This window comes from Oncorhynchus tshawytscha, linkage group LG33 (genome assembly GCF_018296145.1).
Source record: "Oncorhynchus tshawytscha isolate Ot180627B linkage group LG33, Otsh_v2.0, whole genome shotgun sequence".
In the NCBI taxonomy this organism is placed as follows: domain Eukaryota; kingdom Metazoa; phylum Chordata; class Actinopteri; order Salmoniformes; family Salmonidae; genus Oncorhynchus; species Oncorhynchus tshawytscha.
The window spans coordinates 49,699,037-49,721,536 of NC_056461.1; the positions used below are offsets into that span (position 1 = coordinate 49,699,037).

The 22,500-nt window shown below is 45.4% G+C and overlaps 1 protein-coding gene across 1 annotated transcript in view; it reads right to left on the minus strand.

The window, feature by feature from the left end:
• Positions 1-22,500, minus strand: part of LOC112240034 (protocadherin Fat 3-like) — a 316,631-nt gene that overhangs the window by 34,811 nt on the left and 259,320 nt on the right. Inside the window, exons 49-59 of the mRNA XM_042311250.1 lie at positions 21,900-22,078; positions 15,930-16,143; positions 15,612-15,826; positions 13,431-13,568; positions 8,825-8,968; positions 8,405-8,602; positions 7,439-7,726; positions 6,944-7,109; positions 6,167-6,193; positions 4,463-4,840; positions 4,204-4,338 (exon numbers count right to left, since the gene is read on the minus strand). Of these exons, the coding sequence (XP_042167184.1) occupies positions 4,204-4,338; positions 4,463-4,840; positions 6,167-6,193; positions 6,944-7,109; positions 7,439-7,726; positions 8,405-8,602; positions 8,825-8,968; positions 13,431-13,568; positions 15,612-15,826; positions 15,930-16,143; positions 21,900-22,078 (2,082 nt within the window). The remainder of the gene's footprint in view (positions 1-4,203; positions 4,339-4,462; positions 4,841-6,166; positions 6,194-6,943; positions 7,110-7,438; positions 7,727-8,404; positions 8,603-8,824; positions 8,969-13,430; positions 13,569-15,611; positions 15,827-15,929; positions 16,144-21,899; positions 22,079-22,500) is intronic.

The following is a 22,500-nucleotide window of genomic DNA, read 5'->3' on the forward strand; positions in this document are numbered from 1 at the left end:
TATCAATGCTAGTGTCAATGCTATTATCATTGCTAGTATCAATGCTATTATCATTATCATTGCTAGTATCAATGCTATTATTATTATCATTGCTAGTATCAATGCTATTATCAATGCTATTATCAATGCTAGTGTCAATGCTATTATCAATGCTAGTATCAATGCTAGTGTCAATGCTATTATCATTGCTAGTACCAATGCTATTATCAATGCTAGTATCAATGATAGTATCAATGCTAGTGTCAATGCTATTATCAATGCTAGTATCAATGCTAGTGTCAATGCTATTATCAATGCTAGTATCAATGCTATTATCATTATCATTGCTAGTATCAATGCTATTATCAATGCTAGTATCAATGATAGTATCAATGCTAGTGTCAATGCTAGTATCAATGATAGTATCAATGCTAGTGTCAATGCTAGTATCAATGATAGTATCAATGCTAGTGTCAATGCTAGTATCAATGATAGTATCAATGCTAGTGTCAATGATAGTATCAATGTTATAATCAATGCTAGAACCAATGCTATTATCAATGCTCTTGTCAACGGACCTCTGAGACTATCACAGTGCATGTGCATTTATACGGAGACTTGATTACACACAGGTGGATTGTATTTATCATCATTAGTCATTTAGGTCAACATTGGATCATTCAGAGATCCTCACTGAACTTCTGGAGAGAGTTTGCTGCACTGAAAGTAAAGGGGCTGAATAATTTTGCACGCCCAATTTTTCAGTTTTTGATTTGTTAAAAAAGTTTGAAATATCCAATAAATGTCGTTCCACTTCATGATTGTGTCCCACTTGTTGTTGATTCTTCACAAAAAAATACAGTTTTATATCTTTATGTTTGAAGCCTGAAATGTGGCAAAAGGTCGCAAAGTTCAAGGGGGCCAAATACTTTCGCAAGGCACTGTATGTAAACTTCTGACCCACTGTGATGAAAGAAATAAAAGCTTAAATAAATCATTCTCTCCACTGTTAATCTGACATTTCACATTCATTAAATAAAGTGGTGATCCTAACTGACCTAAAACAGGGAATTCTTACTAAAGTGAAATGTCAGGAATTGTGAAAAACTGAGTTTAAATGTATTTGGCTAAGGTGTATGTAAACTTCCGACTTCAACTGTATGTAAATAAAGGTAACATGTGAACTAAAAAGTGAACTTAATAACACACTTTTATACCATCTGTTAAATTACGAGCCTTGTCGGTTTAAGCCGCAGAAAAAAGACAGAAACCGAATATCGAGTTTTGAAATCAGTGGAACTAGAGTATGATAGCTAAAGAGATGGAGAAAACACCTGGCTCCGGATTACATCAACAAACTAAGGGCATCCGTGACCAGGAGACGAGTACATCATTCATGATGATGTATTCGGGTAAGATAGTCATAGCTAGCTACATTTTCATGTATTACACGTTTCTAATTTTGACAGAAAGAGGTTTCATTTCAAGCTAAAGTTTACTGTTAGCTAGCTAGCTGACGTTAGCTGGCTGGCTCCCTAGTTAACGTTGCATTTTGCATTTTGCATTTTGCATTTTGCATTTTGTTTTGCTAGTTAGAGCCTAATGTTAGCTAGCTAACATTGAATCTGGTTGGTTAGCTTCCAGCAGATTCATGCAGGGTAGTAATGACATGATTTGGCACTATGTTCATTATTGTTTAACTAGCTAACGTTAGCTGGCTGGCTCGTTAGGTAATGTTAGGTGACGTGTGTGATCTTACACATTGTTTACCTAGCTAGGGTCATTGTTTACGCAGCTAGGTTCATTGATTACCCAGCTAGGTTCATTGTTTACCCAGCTAGGGTCATTGTTTACCCAGCTAGGGTCATTGTTTACCTAGTTAGGGTTATTGTTTACCTAGCTAGGGTCATTGTTTACCTAGTTAGGGTTATTGTTTACCTATCTAGGGTCATTGTTTACCTAGCTAGGGTCATTGTTTACCTAGCTAGGGTCATTGTTTACCTATCTAGGTTCATTGTTTACCTAGCTAGGGTCATTGTTTACCTAGCTAGGGTCATTGTTTACCTAGCTAGGTTCATTGTTTACCTAGCTAGGGTCATTGTTTACCTAGCTAGGGTCATTGTTTACCTAGCTAGGGTCATTGTTTACCTAGCTAGGTTCATTGTTTACCTAGCTAGGGTCATTGTTTACCTAGCTAGGGTCATTGTTTACCTAGTTAGGGTCATTGTTTACCTAGCTAGGGTCATTGTTTACCTAGCTAGGTTCATTGTTTACCTAGCTAGGGTCATTGTTTACCTAGCTCATTGTTTACCTATCATTGTTTACCTAGCTAGGGTCATTGTTTACCTAGCTAGGTTCATTGTAGCTAGGGTCATTGTTTTGTTTCACCTAGCTAGGGTCATTGTTTACCTAGCTAGGTTCATTGTTTACCTAGCTAGGTTCATTGTTTACCTAGCTAGGGTTTACCTAGCTAGGGGTAGCTAGGTTCATTGTTTACCTAGCTAGGGTCATTGTTTACCTAGCTAGGGTCATTGTTTACCTAGCTAGGGTCATTGTTTACCTAGCTAGGGTCATTGTTTACCTAGCTAGGGTCATTGTTTACCTAGCTAGGGTCATTGTTTACCTATCTAGGGTCATTGTTTACCTATCTAGGGTCATTGTTTACCTAGCTAGGTTCATGTCTCAAAGTAAAGTGCACAACACCTGTTGAATATAGCCACTGTCAGTAAACGTCAGCAAAAAAAGCGTAATGAAATTGTTGCCAGCAGAGCTGGTTAGGCTGTTTTCATGTTATCCAGAGGTAAACCAATCATCGTCCAGAGTATCAACTTTGTGCTCTGAACGCTCTGAGAGCGAAACGAGATGGGCGGGGCTAAAGGCTTAAGAGGGTGTGAACGATGCTGAATGGGCGAGGCTAAAGGCTTTTAAGAGGGTGTGAACGATGCTGAATGGGCGAGGCAAAAGGCTTAAGAGGGTGTGAACAATGCTGAATGGGCGAGGCTAAAGGCTTAAGAGGGTGTGAACGATGCTGAATGGGTGGAGACAAAGAAGAGCTCTTCACTAGATACCAAAACAAAACAAGATATACCATTTTGTACCTCTGAGTCTCCACTTTTATCCAATGTAAAAAACACAATATCAAATTTTGCTACATAAGGCCAAATCCAGGTTCTGAGTCACATTGCTGTTTTTACATTTTAATACATTTGCAACATTTTGTAATTTTTCATATTTCATTATAGGGTATTGTGTATAGTTTGATGAGTACATTTGATTATTTAATACATTTTAGAATACGTCTGTAACGTAACAAAATGTGGAAAAAGTCAAAGGGTCTGAATACTTTCCCATCGCACTCAATGTCTCCAGGAACAGGGTTGGAGTTAAAACCTACAGGAGGGTGTCTCTCCAGGAACAGGGTTGGAATGAAAACCTACAGGAGAGTGGATCTCCAGGAACAGGGTTGGAGTTAAAACCTACAGGAGGGTGTCTCTCCAGGAACAGGGTTGGAGATACAACCTACAGGAGGGTCTCTCTCCAGGAACAGGGTTGGAGTTAAAACCTACAGGAGGGTTTCTCTCCAGGAACAGGGTTGGAGTTAAAACCTACAGGAGGGCCTCTCTCCAGGAACAGGGTTGGAGATACAACCTACAGGAGGGTGTCTCTCCAGGAACAGGGTTGGAGATACAACCTACAGGAGGGTCTCTCTCCAGGAACAGGGCTGGAGTTAAAACCTACAGGAGAGTAGATCTCCAGGAACAGGGTTGGAGTTAAAACCTACAGGCAGGTATCTCTCCAGGAACAGGGTTGGAGTTAAAACCTACAGGAGGATCTCTCTCCAGGAACAGGGTTGGAGTTAAAACCTACAGGAGGGACTCTCTCCAGGAACAGGGTTGGAGTTAAAACCTACAGGAGAGTAGATCTCCAGGAACAGGGTTGGAGTTAAAACCCTACAGGACGGTAGATCTCCAGGAACAGGGTTGGAGTTAAAACCTACAGGAGGGACTCTCTCCAGGAACAGGGTTGGAGTTAAAACCTACAGGAGACTAGATCTCCAGGAACAGGGTTGGAGTTAAAACCTACAGTAGGATCTCTCCAGGAACAGGGTTGGAGTTAAAACCTACAGGAGGGTATCTCTCCAGAAACAGGGTTGGAGTTAAAACCTACAGGAGGGTAGGGGAGGGCTTCCTCCTTCCAATCCCTTCATATAAACAATATTATCACCTGCACACTGGTCCATCCTGTCAGGCAGACACTGGCAGACAGAGGGCGCTGTGGGGCTGGAACGAACACACTGCATGTCTATAGGACAGGATTGTCCCTCACACTGCTCCTCTACGGGGTTGGGACAGGTACCTCCTAGGAGGGGGGTAAAGAGAGACATAATAGAGGGAGAAGAAAGGACAGAAGGGGGGTTAGAAAGATATAGCAGGGGGAGAGATGAAATGATCAAATGATGAAAATAGGCTGTGTGTGTACTGACCTGGGCAGGTGCATGTCTCCATGCGGCTGTATCGTGGGGTGATGAAGCTGACTGTCGGGGTGCTGTAGGTGACCATCGCTCCACCCTCCACCACCAGGGCCTGCTCGCACACTCTGTCCCCGCAGTCGAGCTCCCCCGAGCAGGCTGGTACCAGCACCTCCGCCCCGGCCAGGACACCCTGGAGCTGGCCTCCTGTAGCCGACTCCCCTCCCTGTCCTCTCCCTTCCCCTCTCCACCCTGCCTCCCCCATCCTGAGGATCAGCTCCTGTGAGGTTAGGTAGCCTCCACCCTCTCCTTCCCCCTCTGGTCTCTCCATGGCCAGGAGTAGGTCGATGCCCTCTGACATCGGCTGCACACCGAGAATGTGCAGAGGGTCCTGTTGTTGCTCAAGCGACGACGAACCCCAGCCGACTACGCCACGCAGCCTCTTTTTTAAAAGATAAAAACTGTATTAGTCAAAAAAACTTTATTAGTCAGACATACAATGTCATCAACGAAACAACAAGGTTAGTAATAATTTTCTAAATAGTTTTTCCCTTCCAGGACAGAAAATAAATACAGAACACAAACCAGGAGAGGTTGGAGAAACAATCCTAATCCTAACCCCTGATACTAACCCTAACCCCTGGTACTAACCCTAACCCCTGATACTAACCCTAACCCCTGGTACTAAACCTAACCCCTGGTACTAACCCTAACCCCTGGTACTAAACCTAAACCCTGGTACTAAACCTAAACCCTGGTACTAAACATAAACCCTGGTACTAAACCTAACCCCTGATACTAAACCTAACCCCTGATACTAAACCTAAACCCTGGTACTAAACCTAACCCCTGGTACGAACCCCTGGTACTAAACCTAACCCCTGGTACTAATCTCTGGTACTAAAGCTAATCCCTGGTACTAACCCCTGGTACAAAACCTAACCCCTGGTACTAATCCCTGGTACAAACCCTAACCCCTGGTACTAAACCTAACCCCTGGTACTAACCCCTGGCACTGAACCTAACCCCTGGTACTAAACCTTACCCCTGGTACTAACCCTAACCCCTGGTACTAACCCTAACCCCTGGTACTAACCCTAACCCCTGGTACTAACCCTTGGTACTAAACCCAACCCCTTGTACTAAACCTAATCCCTGGTACTAAACCTAACCCCTGGTACTAATCCCTGGTACTAACCCTAACCCCTGGTACTAACCCCTGGTACTAAACCCAACCCCTTGTACTAAACATAATCCCTGGTACTAAACCTAACCCCTGGTACTAATCCCTGGTACTAACCCTAAACCCTGGTACTAACCCTAACCCCTGGTACTAATCCCTGGTACTAACCCTAACCCCTAGTACTAAACCTAACCCCTGGTACTAACCCTAACCCCTGGAACTAACCCTAACCCCTGGTACTAAACCTAACCCCTGGTACTAAACCTAACCCCTGGTACTAAACCTAATCCCTGGTACTAAACCTAACCCCTGGTACTAAACCTAACCCCTGGTACTAAACCTAATCCCTGGTACTAAACCTAACCCCTGATACTAAACCTAAACCCCGGTACTAATCTCTGGTACTAAATCTAACCCCTGGTACTAAACCTAATCCCTGAAACTAAACCTAATCCCTGGTACTAACCCTGGTACTAAAACCTAACCCCTGATACTAAACCTAACCCCTTGTACTAAACCTAACCCCTGGTACTAATCTCTGGTACTAAACATAACCTCTGGTACTAAACCTAAACCCTGGTACTAATCTCTGGTACTAAACCTAACCCCTGGTACTAACCCTAACCCCTGGTACTAAACCTAACCCCTAGTACTAACCCTAAACCCTGGTACTAAACCTAACCCCTGGTAATAAACATAATCCCTGGTACTAAACCTACCCCATGGTACTAAACCTAACCCATGGTACTAACCCCTGGTACTAAATCTAATCCCTGGTACTAAACCTAACCCCTGGTACTAACCCTGGTACTAAACCTAATCCCTGTTACTAATCTCTGGTACTAAACCTAACCCCTGGTACTAAACCTAACCCCTGGTACTCACCCTGGTACTAAACCTAATCCCTGGTAATAATCTTGGTACTAAACATAACCCCTGGTACTAAACCTAACCCCTGGTACTAACCCTAACCCCTGGTATTAAACCTAATCCCTGGTACTAACCCATGGTACTAAACCTAATCTCTGGTACTAAACCTAAGCCCTGGTACTAAACCTAACCCCTGGTACTAACCCCTGGTACTAAACCTAACCCCTGGAGCAGTTTCTAAATGCTATGAGCACACCTACCTGATTGATACACAGGGTGGCAGCACTGGGGCAGTTTCTATGGGTGAAGTGCCTTGCTCAAGGTTTCAAGGGCAGATTGTCAGATCCGGCAACCCTTTAGTTTCCCTACCTTTTTTCCTGATGTTACTGAGATCCCAGCAGCTGGTTCAAGGGGTCAGGGAGGGGAATCTCAAGATGACACACAAACCTGCTTGATATTATTAAGATGACGCCCCAGCAGGTCTTCAGGGGTCAGCGAGGAAAACCTCAGGGTGATGGCGCTACGGAGGAGATCCTCAGTCACCTGTTCAACCACGACCGTTACGACCACTGGGACAGAGTAACGACCGTCACTCACAGTGGCGTTACACTGATACCTGGGGAGAGAGACCGACAAACAGCTCAGAGAGTGTGTGTGTCTGTGTGTGTCTGTGCGTGTACCACAGGAGGCTGGTGGCACCTTAATTGGGGAGAACAGGCTTGTGGTAATGACTGAATCAGAACTAGTGGAATGGAATCAAATACATCAAACACATGGTTTCCATGGTTTCCATGGTTTCCTGGTGTTTGATGCCATTCCATCCGTTCCGGCCATTATTATGAACCGTTCTCTCCTAAGCAGCCTCCACTACTGTGCACCTGCCAGGCTCCAGTCCAGCCACTACATTGAACCGTTCTCTCCTAAGCAGCCTCCACTACTGTGTACCTGCCAGGCTCCAGTCCAGCCACGGCCACTACACTGCCGTCCTGCCTGTTGATCTTGAATGGATTCCGCTGCTGCAAAGGCCTCTGGGTAAAAGACAACACGTCTGTGACATCGCGGTCGGAGGCGTATATCTGTCCGATTGGGCCGCCGGGATAGGAGTCTGTTGCCGTGACGATGTAGATGTCCAATGGGTTGACAGAGGGTCTGTACTGGCTGTCTCCGACTACCCTGACGAAGACCCAGCAAGAGGAGGAGAGACGGGGCTTACCGCTGTCACTGGCCTGGAGGAGTGAGACAGAGAAGAAGAAGAAGCATAAGAAGAAGAAGAAGAAGAAGAAGAAGAAGAAGAAGAAGAAGAAGAAGAAGCAGAAGGAGAAGAAGAAGCAGAAGAAGGAGAAGAAGAAGAAGAAGATGAAGACCTACAGGTTTACATCATTGAGTGTTTTTACTAAACAACATTTTGAGTTGTCACCTGGACCAGCAGAGTGTTGATATCAAACTAGGTATCTCTTTCCTGAGAATAACTCTGACCTAAACTTGGTCATAATAACTGCTTGTAAAAGTTGTCACCTGGACCAGCAGAGTGTTGATATCAAACTAGGTATCTCTTTCCTGAGAATAACTCTGACCTAAACTTGGTCATAATAACTGCTTGTAAAGTTGTCACCTGGACCAGCAGAGTGTTGATATCAAACTAGGTATCTCTTTCCTGAGAATAACTCTGACCTAAACTTGGTCATAATAACTGCTTGTAAAGTTGTCACCTGGACCAGCAGAGTGTTGATATCAAACTAGGTATCTCTTTCCTGAGAATAACTCTGACCTAAACTTGGTCATAATAACTGCTTGTAAAAGTTGTCACCTGGACCAGCAGAGTGTTGATATCAAACTAGGTATCTCTTTCCTGAGAATAACTCTGACCTAAACTTGGTCATAATAACTGCATGTAAAGTTCTCACCTGGACCTGCAGAGTGAACTCCCTGGTAGCATCAGGTCCTAGAACACGGTTGGACCGTAGGTCTCCGGTCTGTTCCACAGAGAAAGCGTTCCCCTCGTTCCCAGACACAATGCGGAACTCAAAAGGAGGGCCGTTATTGGGGGAATCTTTATCAGTGACGGACAGCTTCAGCAGACTGGACCCGGCCGGCTGGTTCAACTGGAGACGTAGAGTAACAGACGTAAGGTCTACAACTATGTTAATGAAGGACAATATGTAAATAGAAAGCATAAACCCACCCCTGGGATTGGATGCCATAATCAAAAGCATTAGACACTCTAAGCCAAACACAGACAGACAGACAGACAGACAGACAGACAGACAGACAGACAGACAGACAGACAGACAGACAGACAGACAGACAGACAGACACGTGTGTACCTGTACAGTGGTTGAGGCGTTAGGTGGGGCGAAGGCAGGAGGGTTGTCGTTTACGTCAGATATATCTATGTTGACGATGACTGTAGAGGACATGGCGGGGGAACCACTATCAAAAGCCTGGACAGACAGAGTATAGTTGGACACCTGGAGAGGAGAGAGATAGACAGAGGGAGAGAGAGAGAGACAGAGAGAGAGAGAGACATACAGAGGAGGAGGAGAGAGAGAGAGACAGAGAGAGGGAGACAGAGAGAGGGAGAGAGACAGAGAGAGAGAGAGATAGAGAGACAGAGAGAGGGAGAGAGACAGAGAGAGAGAGACAGAGAGGGGGAGAGAGAGAGAGAAAGAGAGAGCGAGAGAGGGAGACAGAGAGAGAGAGAGAGAGAGAGACAGAGAGAGAGAGAGAGAGAGAGACATACAGAGGAGGAGGAGGGGGAGGAGGAGAGAGACAGAGACAGAGACAGAGGGAGAGAGACATACATAGAGAGAGAGAGAGAGAGAGAGAGAGAGAGAGAGAGAGAGAGAGAGACATAGAGAGAGGAGGGGAAGGAGGAGAGAAAGAGAGACATTAAAGGACAACCAGGACATCCTACATGAGTCACTGAAATACAAGGTTGCAAAAGTATTTTACAAAACGAATGGCATGACCATAAACTCTAAGTGACCTCATGAGAAAATATAGTGTATATTGGTAATGCTCCGGATTCCAGGTCACACAAGGACTGGGCTCGATCAGACTGTCTGTTCCCTCCCATACTGTTCCTCCTCCAATGTCTGTCCCCTGTATCACTACCTACTATCCTGTCTCACTACCTACTATCCTGTCTCACTACCTACTATCCTGTCTCACTACCTACTATCCTGTCTCACTACCTACTATCCTGTCTCACTAGATACTATCCTGTCTCACTACCTACTATCCTGTCTCACTACCTACTATCCTGTCTCACTAGATACTATCCTGTCTCACTAGATACTATCCTGTCTCACTACCTACTATCCTGTCTCACTACCTACTATCCTGTCTCACTACCTAGTATCCCGTCTCACTACCTACTATCCTGTCTCACTAGATACTATCCTGTCTCACTACCTAGTATCCTGTCTCACTACCTACTATCCTGTCTCACTACCTACTATCCTGTCTCACTACCTACTATCCTGTCTCACTACCTAGTATCCTGTCTCACTACCTACTATCCTGTCTCACTACCTACTATCCTGTCTCACTACCTACTATCCTGTCTCACGACCTACTATCCTGTCTCCTACCTAGTATCCTGTCTCACTACCTATTATCAAGTCTCACTACATACTATCCTGTCTCACTACCTAGTATCCTGTCTCACTACCTACTATCCTGTCTCACTACCTAGTATCTGGTCTCACTACCTACTATCCTGTCTCACTACCTACTATCCTGTCTCACTACCTACTATCCTGTCTCACTAGATACTATCCTGTCTCACTAGATACTATCCTGTCTCACTACCTACTATCCTGTCTCACTACCTACTATCCTGTCTCACTACCTATTACCCTGTCTCACCACCTACTATCCTGTCTCACTACCTACTATCCTGTCTCACTACCTACTATCCTGTCTCACTAGATACTATCCTGTCTCACTACCTAGTATCCTGTCTCACTACCTACTATCCTGTCTCACTACCTAGTATCTGGTCTCACTACCTACTATCCTGTCTCACTACCTACTATCCTGTCTCACTACCTACTATCCTGTCTCACTACCTACTATCCTGTCTCACTACCTATTACCCTGTCTCACCACCTACTATCCTGTCTCACTACCTACTATCCTGTCTCACTACCTACTATCCTGTCTCACTACCTAGAATCCTGTCTTACTACCTCGTATCCTGTCTCACTACCTAGTATCCTGTCTCACTACCTAGTATCCTGTCTCACTACCTAGTATCCTGTCTCACTACCTACTATCCCATCTCACTACCTAGTATCCTGTCTCACTACCTACTATCCCGTCTCACTACCTAGTATCCTGTCTCACTACCTAGTATCCTGTCTCACTACCTAGTATCCTGTCTCCCTACCTAGTATCCTGTCTCACTACCTAGTATCCTGTCTCACTACCTAGTATCCTGTCTCACTACCTAGTATCCTGTCTCACTACCTACTATCCTGTCTCACTACCTACTATCCTGTCTCACTACCTAGTATCCTGTCTCACTACCTACTATCCTGTCTCACTACCTAGTATCCTGTCTCACTACCTATTACCCTGTCTCACTACATATTACCATGTCTCACTACCTAGTATCCTGTCTCACTACCTAGTATCCTGTCTCACTACCTAGTATTTTGTCTCACTACCTACTATCCTGTCTCACTACCTACTATCCTGTCTCACTACCTACTATCCTGTCTCACTACCTACTATCCTGTCTCACTACCTACTATCCTGTCTCACTACCTAGTATCCTGTCTCACTACCTACTATCCTGTCTCACTACCTAGTATCCTGTCTCACTACCTATTACCCTGTCTTACTACAAATAATGCTGTCTCACTATCTATTATCCTGTCTCACAATCTATTATCCTGTCTCACTACCTAGTATCCTGTCTCACTACCTAGTATCCTGTCTCACTATCTACTATCCTGTCTCACGACCTACTATCCTGTCTCACGACCTACTATCCTGTCTCACTACCTAGTATCCTGTCTCACTACCTATTACCCTGTCTCACTACATATTACCATGTCTCACTACCTAGTATCCTGTCTCACTACCTAGTATCCTGTCTCACTACCTAGTATCCTGTCTCACTACCTATTACCATGTCTCACTACCTAGTATCCTGTCTCACTACCTACTATCCTGTCTCACTACCTACTATCCTGTCTCACTACCTACTATCCAGTCTCACTACCTAGTATCCTGTCTCACTACCTACTATCCTGTCTCACTACCTAGTATCCTGTCTCACTACCTATTACCCTGTCTTACTACAAATAATGCTGTCTCACTATCTATTATCCTGTCTCACAATCTATTATCCTGTCTCACTACCTAGTATCCTGTCTCACTACCTAGTATCCTGTCTCACTATCTACTATCCTGTCTCACGACCTACTATCCTGTCTCACGACCTACTATCCTGTCTCACTACCTAGTATCCTGTCTCACTACCTATTACCCTGTCTCACTACATATTACCATGTCTCACTACCTAGTATCCTGTCTCACTACCTAGTATCCTGTCTCACTACCTAGTATCCTGTCTCACTACCTATTACCATGTCTCACTACCTAGTATCCTGTCTCACTACCTACTATCCTGTCTCACTACCTACTATCCTGTCTCACTACCTACTATCCTGTCTCACTACCTACTATCCTGTCTCACTACCTAGTATCCTGTCTCACTACCTACTATCCTGTCTCACGACCTACTATCCTGTCTCACGACCTACTATCCTGTCTCACTACCTAGTATCCTGTCTCACTACCTATTACCCTGTCTCCCTACCTAGTATCCTGTCTCACGACCTACTATCCTGTCTCACTACCTAGTATCCTGTCTCACTACCTATTACCCTGTCTCCCTACCTAGTATCCTGTCTCACTAGCTACTATCCTGTCTCACTACCTAGAATCCTGTCTCACTACCTAGTATCCTGTCTCACTACCTAGTATCCTGTCTCACTACCTACTATCCCGTCTCACTACCTAGTATCCCGTCTCACTACCTAGTATCCTGTCTCACTACCTAGTATCCCGTCTCACTACCTACTATCCCGTCTCACTACCTAGTATCCTGTTTCACCAACTAGTATCCTGTCTCACTACCTAGTATCCTGTCTCACTACCTAGTATCCTGTCTCACTACATACTATCCCGTCTCACTACCTACTATCCTGTCTCACTACCTACTATCCTGTCTCACTACCTAGTATCCTGTCTCACTACCTAGTATCCTGTCTCACTACCTAGTATCCTGTCTCACTACCTAGTATCCTGTCTCACTACCTACTATCCTGTCTCACGACCTACTATCCTGTCTCACTACCTAGTATCCTGTCTCACTACCTAGTATCCTGTCTCACTACCTAGTATCCTGTCTCACTACCTACTATCCTGTCTCACGACCTACTATCCTGTCTCACTACCTACTATCCTGTCTCACGACCTACTATCCTGTCTCACTACCTAGTATCCCGTCTCACTACCTAGTATCCTGTCTCACTACCTAGTATCCTGTCTCACTACCTATTATCATGTCTCACTACCTACTATCCTGTCTCACTACCTAGTATCCTGTCTCACTACCTAGTATCCTGTCTCACTACCTACTATCCTGTCTCACTACCTAGTATCCTGTCTCACTACCTAGTATCCTGTCTCACTACCTATTATCATGTCTCACTACCTACTATCCCGTCTCACTACCTAGTATCCTGTCTCACTACCTAGTATCCTGTCTCACTACCTATTATCATGTCTCACTACCTACTATCCTGTCTCACTAATTATTTTGCCAAAATACAATTCAATATGCAGGGACATTCAGAACAAAAAACTCTCTCACCGGTGTTTGCGTGTGGTTGTGCGTGTGTGTGTTCTCACCTCCTCCCGGTCCAGTCTCTTGTTGACTTTGAGTAGTCCCGTTACCGGGTCGATCCAGAACTGGTTGCCACGGTCACCACGGAGGATGGAGTAAGTGATTCGCCCGTTCACCTGGCTGTCCAGGTCCTCCGCTAGCAACTGTACACACACACACACACACACACACACACACACACACACACACACACACACACACACACACACACACACACACACACACACACACACACACACACACATCAAATAAGATATTTGACTATCTAAAGTGAATCACAACACAATTGACAGTAAAATAGAGGAGATAGAAACAACAGAAGGCAATACAAGAGATCAATACAATATATCAATACAGTAGTTCAATACAATAGGTCAATACAATAGATCAATACAATATATCAATACAGTAGATCAATACAATAGGTCAATACAATAGATCAATACAATATATCAATACAGTAGATCAATACAATAGGTCAATACAATAGATCAATACAATAGGTCAATACAGTAGATCAATACAATAGGTCAATACAATAGATTTGTTTATTTATTTTTTATTTCACCTTTATTTAACCAGGTAGGCTAGTTGAGAAGAAGTTCTCATTTACAACTGCGACCTGGCCAAGATAAAGCATAGCAGTGTGAGCAGACAACACAGAGTTACACATGGAATAAACAATTAACAAGTCAATAACACAGTAGGAAACAAAGGGGGAGATCAATACAATAGGTCAATACAATAGGTCAATACAATAGATCAATACAATAGACACAATAGGTCAATACAATAGATCAATACAATAGGTCAATACAATAGGTCAATACAATAGATCAATACAATATATAAATACAATAGGTCAATACAATAGGTCAATACAATAGGTCAATACAATAGACACAATAGGTCAATACAATAGATAAATACAATAGGTCAATACAATAGGTCAATACAATAGACACAATAGGTCAATACAATAGATACATACAATAGATCAATACAATAGATCAATACAATAAATCAATACAATAGGTCAATACAATAGATCAATACAATATATAAATACAATAGATCAATACAATAGACACAATAGGTCAATACAATAGATCAATACAATATATAAATACAATAGATCAATGCAATAGACACAATAGGTCAATACAATAGATCAATACAATATATAAATACAATAGATCAATACAATAGGTCAATACAATAGGTCAATACAATAGATACATACAATAGACACAATAGGTCAATACAATAGATCAATACAATAGACACAATAGGTCAATACAATAGATCAATACAATAGGTCAATACAATAGATACAATAGGTCAATACAATAGATCAATACAATAGACACAATAGGTCAATACAATAGATCAATACAATAGGTCAATACAATAGATACAATAGGTCAATACAAGAGATCAATACAATAGACACAATAGATCGATTCAATAGATCAATAAAAGTGATCAATACAAATATAATAGATCTATAACAGATAATAATAGTGAAATCCTCAATTAAAGGACAGGTAAAAAGGTGGGTTTTCAAACCGACCACCCACCCAACCGACCCAATCACCCACACCCAACTGACCCACGCACCCACACCCACCCAACCGACCCAATCACCCACACCCAACCACTCCAACCGACCTAACCACCCACACCCAACCACCCACACCCAACCGACCAACCACCCACACCCACCCAACCGACCCAACCACACCCACCCAACCAAATCAACCGACCAAACCAACCACCCACACCCAACTGACCCAACCACCCACCCAACCGACCCAACCACCCACACCCAACTGACCCAACCACCCACCCAACCGACCCAACCACCCACCCCACCCACCCACCCACCCACCCAACCACCCAACCAACCTAACCACCCACACCCAACCGACACAACCACCCACACACAACTGACTCAACCACTCACACCCACCCAACCACCCACACCCACCCAACCACCCACCCAACCGACCCAACCACCCACCCACACCGACCCAACCACCCACACCCACCCAACCAACCCAACCACCCACACCCACCCACCCATCCGACCCAACCACCCACCCATCCGACCCAACCACCCACACCCACCCAACCCAACCACTCACCCACACCCACCCAACAGACCCATCCACCCACACACTCACCCTGGTGATAGTCTGTCCGACTGATGCGTCCTCGCTGACCAGCACGTTGTAGATATCCTGACTGAAGGCTGGAGCGTTGTCGTTGACGTCCATCAGTTCTATGGTTACCATGGTAGCAGTGCTGAGGGGCGGGGCCCCACCGTCCCAAGCCTCTATAGTCAGGAAGTAGTCCTTACACACCTCAAAGTCCATGTCATCAACTACTGAGATGGAGCCTACACACACACACACACACACACACACACACACACAAACAGACAAAGTCTTTATGTACCTTGAAGTCAAGGAAATTATACACCCACCTACCCTCCTACTCACCCAGAGTTCTGTCAATCTGAAACTTCCCCAGTTCGTTGCCAGCCCTGATGCTGTACGTGACCTCAGCGTTTGCCCCAATGTCGTCACTGGTGGCCGACAGCCGCAGGATCTCTGTTCCCATGGCAACGTCCTCGGGCACGGTGACGGTGTAGTCACGCCTCTGGAACACCGGGGGGTTGTCGTTGATGTCCAACACCACTACTGTCAGATCCACCTGTTAGGAACAAGAACAACGCAAAAACACATAAACACACAGACACACACACACACACACACACACACACACACACACACACACACACACACACACACACACACACACACACACACACAGACATAACCCGAGCTTCAAGATGCACTAACACACACACAGAACACACACACACACACACACACACACACACACACACACACACACACACACACACACACACACACACACACACACACACACACACACACAGACATAACCCGAGCTTGAAGATTCACTAACAACACACACACACACACACACACACACACACACACACACACACACACACAGACATAACCCAAGCTTGAAGATTCACTAACATACACACACACACACACACACACAGACATGACCCGAGCTTGAAGATTCACTAACATACACACACACACAGACATACACACACACACACACACACACACACACACACACACACACACACAGACATAACCCGAGCTTGAAGATTCACTAACAAACACACACACACAGACATAACCCAAGCTTCAATATTCAATAACACACACACACATACATAATCTTAGCTTCAATATTCATATTACGTTTAAAGCATTGGTACGAGACGAGAAACTATTCAGAAGACTACACTTAAAAGCACCGGCAAAAGGTACGGAACAACTCAGACATTCCATCTCTACCAATCATCAGGATGGTTCAGTACAATTCAGCTAAATAGTCCTCAATTCCAAAAACCAACAGCTATCATTGGTCAGATTCTATCACCCTGTGAAGGTAGTGCCCCCTGCTGGCCAATAGAAACACAGACTCAGTTCTGTGTGGAGCCTGTGCAGAGGGACTGTGTCTTTTCATGTAACTAACCTGTGTTCTATCATATTAAAAACTAAAACTAGGTTTTAGGTGAGAATAGGCATTGGTCTGAAGCCTAAAAAGAAAGGAAATAAACATGAGCACCACAATGTCTACTCCACCCATGCTCTACCAAGGTTTTACAGCACCACAATGCCTACTCCACCCATGCTCTACCAAGGTTTTACAGCACCACAATGCCTACTCCACCCATGCTCTACCAAGGTTTTACAGCACCACAATGCCTACTCCACCCATGCTCTACCAAGGTTTTACAGCACCACAATGTCTACTCCACCCATGCTCTACCAAGGTTTTACAGCACCACAATGTCTACTCCACCCATGCTCTACCAAGGTTTTACAGCACCACAATGCCTACTCCACCCATGCTCTACCAAGGTTTTACAGCACCACAATGCCTACTCCACCCATGCTCTACCAAGGTTTTACAGCACCACAATGCCTACTCCACCCATGTTCTACCAAGGTTTTACAGCACCACAATGTCTACTCCACCCATGCTCTACCAAGGTTTTACAGCACCACAATGTCTACTCCACCCATGCTCTACCAAGGTTTTACAGCACCACAATGTCTACTCCACCCATGCTCTACCAAGGTTTTACAGCACCACAATGCCTACTCCACCCATGCTCTACCAAGGTTTTACAGCACCACAATGCCTACTCCACCCATGCTCTACCAAGGTTTTACAGCACCACAATGCCTACTCCACCCATGCTCTACTAAGGTTTTACAGCACCACAATGCCTACTCCACCCATGCTCTACTAAGGTTTTACAGCACCACAATGTCTACTCCACCCATGCTCTACTAAGGTTTTACAGCACCACAATGCCTACTCCACCCATGCTCTACTAAGGTTTTACAGCACCACAATGCCTACTCCACCCATGCTCTACTAAGGTTTTACAGCACCACAATGCCTACTCCACCCATGCTCTACCAAGGTTTTACAGCACCACAATGCCTATTCCACCCATGCTCTACCAAGGTTTTACAGCACCACAATGTCTACTCCACCCATGCTCTACCAAGGTTTTACAGCACCACAATGTCTACTCCACCCATGCTCTACCAAGGCTTTACAGCACCACAATGCCTACTCCACCCATGCTCTACCAAGGTTTACAGCACCACAATGCCTACTCCACCCATGCTCTACCAAGGTTTTACAGCACCACAATGCCTACTCCACCCATGCTCTACCAAGGTTTTACAGCACCACAATGTCTACTCCACCCATGCTCTACCAAGGTTTTACAGCACCACAATGCCTACTCCACCCATGCTCTACCAAGGTTTTACAGCACCACAATGCCTACTCCACCCATGCTCTACCAAGGTTTTACAGCACCACAATGTCTACTCCACCCATGCTCTACCAAGGTTTTACAGCACCACAATGCCTACTCCACCCATGCTCTACCAAGGTTTTACAGCACCACAATGCCTACTCCACCCATGCTCTACCAAGGTTTTACAGCACCACAATGTCTACTCCACCCATGCTCTACCAAGGTTTTACAGCACCACAATGCCTACTCCACCCATGCTCTACTAAGGTTTTACAGCACCAAAATGCCTACTCCACCCATGCTCTACCAAGGTTTTACAGCACCACAATGTCTACTCCACCCATGCTCTACCAAGGTTTTACAGCACCACAATGCCTACTCCACCCATGCTCTACCAAAGTTTTACAGCACCACAATGTCTACTCCACCCATGCTCTACCAAGGTTTTACAGCACCACAATGCCTACTCCACCCATGCTCTACCAAGGTTTTACAGCACCACAATGTCTACTCCACCCATGCTCTACCAAGGTTTTACAGCACCACAATGTCTACTCCACCCATGCTCTACCAAGGTTTTACAGCACCACAATGCCTACTCCACCCATGCTCTACCAAAGTTTTACAGCACCACAATGCCTACTCCACCCATGCTCTACCAAGGTTTTACAGCACCACAATGCCTACTCCACCCATGCTCTACCAAGGTTTTACAGCACCACAATGCCTACTCCACCCATGCTCTACCAAGGTTTTACAGCACCACAATGCCTACTCCACCCATGCTCTACCAAGGTTTTACAGCACCACAATGCCTACTCCACCCATGCTCTACCAAGGTTTTACAGCACCACAATGCCTACTCCACCCATGCTCTACCAAGGTTTTACAGCACCACAATGCCTACTCCACCCATGCTCTACCAAGGTTTTACAGCACCACAATGCCTACTCCACCCATGCTCTACCAAGGTTTTACAGCACCACAATGCCTACTCCACCCATGCTCTACCAAGGTTTTACAGCACCACAATGTCTACTCCACCCATGCTCTACCAAGGTTTTACAGCACCACAATGTCTACTCCACCCATGCTCTACCAAGGTTTTACAGCACCACAATGCCTACTCCACCCATGCTCTACCAAGGTTTTACAGCACCACAATGCCTACTCCACCCATGCTCTACCAAGGTTTTACAGCACCACAATGCCTACTCCACCCATGTTCTACCAAGGTTTTACAGCACCACAATATCTACTCCACCCATGCTCTACCAAGGTTTTACAGCACCACAATGTCTACTCCACCCATGCTCTACCAAGGTTTTACAGCACCACAATGTCTACTCCACCCATGCTCTACCAAGGTTTTACAGCACCACAATGCCTACTCCACCCATGCTCTACCAAGGTTTTACAGCACCACAATGCCTACTCCACCCATGCTCTACCAAGGTTTTACAGCACCACAATGCCTACTCCACCCATGCTCTACTAAGGTTTTACAGCACCACAATGCCTACTCCACCCATGCTCTACTAAGGTTTTACAGCACCACAATGTCTACTCCACCCATGCTCTACTAAGGTTTTACAGCACCACAATGCCTACTCCACCCATGCTCTACTAAGGTTTTACAGCACCACAATGCCTACTCCACCCATGCTCTACTAAGGTTTTACAGCACCACAATGCCTACTCCACCCATGCTCTACCAAGGTTTTACAGCACCACAATGCCTATTCCACCCATGCTCTACCAAGGTTTTACAGCACCACAATGTCTACTCCACCCATGCTCTACCAAGGTTTTACAGCACCACAATGTCTACTCCACCCATGCTCTACCAAGGCTTTACAGCACCACAATGCCTACTCCACCCATGCTCTACCAAGGTTTTACAGCACCACAATGCCTACTCCACCCATGCTCTACCAAGGTTTTACAGCACCACAATGCCTACTCCACCCATGCTCTACCAAGGTTTTACAGCACCACAATGTCTACTCCACCCATGCTCTACCAAGGTTTTACAGCACCACAATGCCTACTCCACCCATGCTCTACCAAGGTTTTACAGCACCACAATACCTACTCCACCCATGCTCTACCAAGGTTTTACAGCACCACAATGTCTACTCCACCCATGCTCTACCAAGGTTTTACAGCACCACAATGCCTACTCCACCCATGCTCTACCAAGGTTTTACAGCACCACAATGCCTACTCCACCCATGCTCTACCAAGGTTTTACAGCACCACAATGTCTACTCCACCCATGCTCTACCAAGGTTTTACAGCACCACAATGCCTACTCCACCCATGCTCTACTAAGGTTTTACAGCACCACAATGCCTACTCCACCCATGCTCTACCAAGGTTTTACAGCACCACAATGTCTACTCCACCCATGCTCTACCAAGGTTTTACAGCACCACAATGCCTACTCCACCCATGCTCTACCAAAGTTTTACAGCACCACAATGCCTACTCCACCCATGCTCTACCAAGGTTTTACAGCACCACAATGCCTACTCCACCCATGCTCTACCAAGGTTTTACAGCACCACAATGCCTACTCCACCCATGCTCTACCAAGGTTTTACAGCACCACAATGCCTACTCCACCCATGCTCTACCAAGGTTTTACAGCACCACAATGCCTACTCCACCCATGCTCTACCAAGGTTTTACAGCACCACAATGCCTACTCCACCCATGCTCTACCAAGGTTTTACAGCACCACAATGTCTACTCCACCCATGCTCTACCAAGGTTTTACAGCACCACAATGTCTACTCCACCCATGCTCTACCAAGGTTTTACAGCACCACAATGTCTACTCCACCCATGCTCTACCAAGGTTTTACAGCACCACAATGTCTACTCCACCCATGCTCTACCAAGGTTTTACAGCACCACAATGCCTACTCCACCCATGCTCTACCAAGGTTTTACAGCACTACAATGCCTACTCCACCCATGCTCTACCAAGGTTTTACAGCACCACAATGCCTACTCCACCCATGCTCTACCAAGGTTTTACAGCACCACAATGCCTACTCCACCCATGCTCTACCAAGGTTTTACAGCACCACAATGTCTACTCCACCCATGCTCTACCAAGGTTTTACAGCACCACAATGTCTACTCCACCCATGCTCTACCAAGGTTTTACAGCACCACAATGTCTACTCCACCCATGCTCTACCAAGGTTTTACAGCACCACAATGTCTACTCCACCCATGCTCTACCAAGGTTTTACAGCACCACAATGCCTACTCCACCCATGCTCTACCAAGGTTTTACAGCACCACAATGTCTACTCCACCCATGCTCTACCAAGGTTTTACAGCACCACAATGTCTACTCCACCCATGCTCTACCAAGGTTTTACAGCAGAAATACCTCCACCGGGAGGTGAACCCACAACGTTCTGATCCACAGACAGGAAATCTAACCATTACGATATGAACTGCACCTGTTTCCTATCATCTACCTGACCTGTGTCCTATCATATAACTGACCTGTGTCCTATCATATCACTGACCTGTGTCCTATCATATCACTGACCTGTGAGGATAGCGCCCCCTGCAGTCCGGAGCGGTCAGAGGCCTGGATCCTGACCCTGTAGGAGTCTCTGGTCTCTCTGTCCAGGGCTTTCTCCAGAACCACCACGCCTGATACTGGATCTATAGAGAAGAACCCGTCTGCGGAGTCTACCAGGGAGTACACCACCGTACGGTTTGGACCTGGAGGAAACCACAGACACAATACACAGAGTTAGCCTGTTAGCTATGTTAGCCTAGCAGCTAGCTAAACACTAACCTATAACCTAGAGGTCATCACGGTGTAGACCACCAATCATCGTGGTGTAGACCATCCTAATTCTAACCCTGACTGAGAGTGGAAGGATCATGTTAGCCTGTTAGCCTAGCTAGGGCTAGACACTCTTAACCCTAGCACTGACTGAGAGTGGAGGGATCATGTTACCCTGTTAGCCTAGCTAGGGCTAGACACTCTTAACCCTAGGACTGACTGGAGAGTGGAAGGTTCATGTTAGCCTGTTAGCCTAGCTAGGGCTAGACACTCTTAACCCTAACCCTGACTGAGAGTGGAATGGATCATGTTAGCATGTTAGCCTAGCTAGGGCTAGACACTCTTAACCCTAACC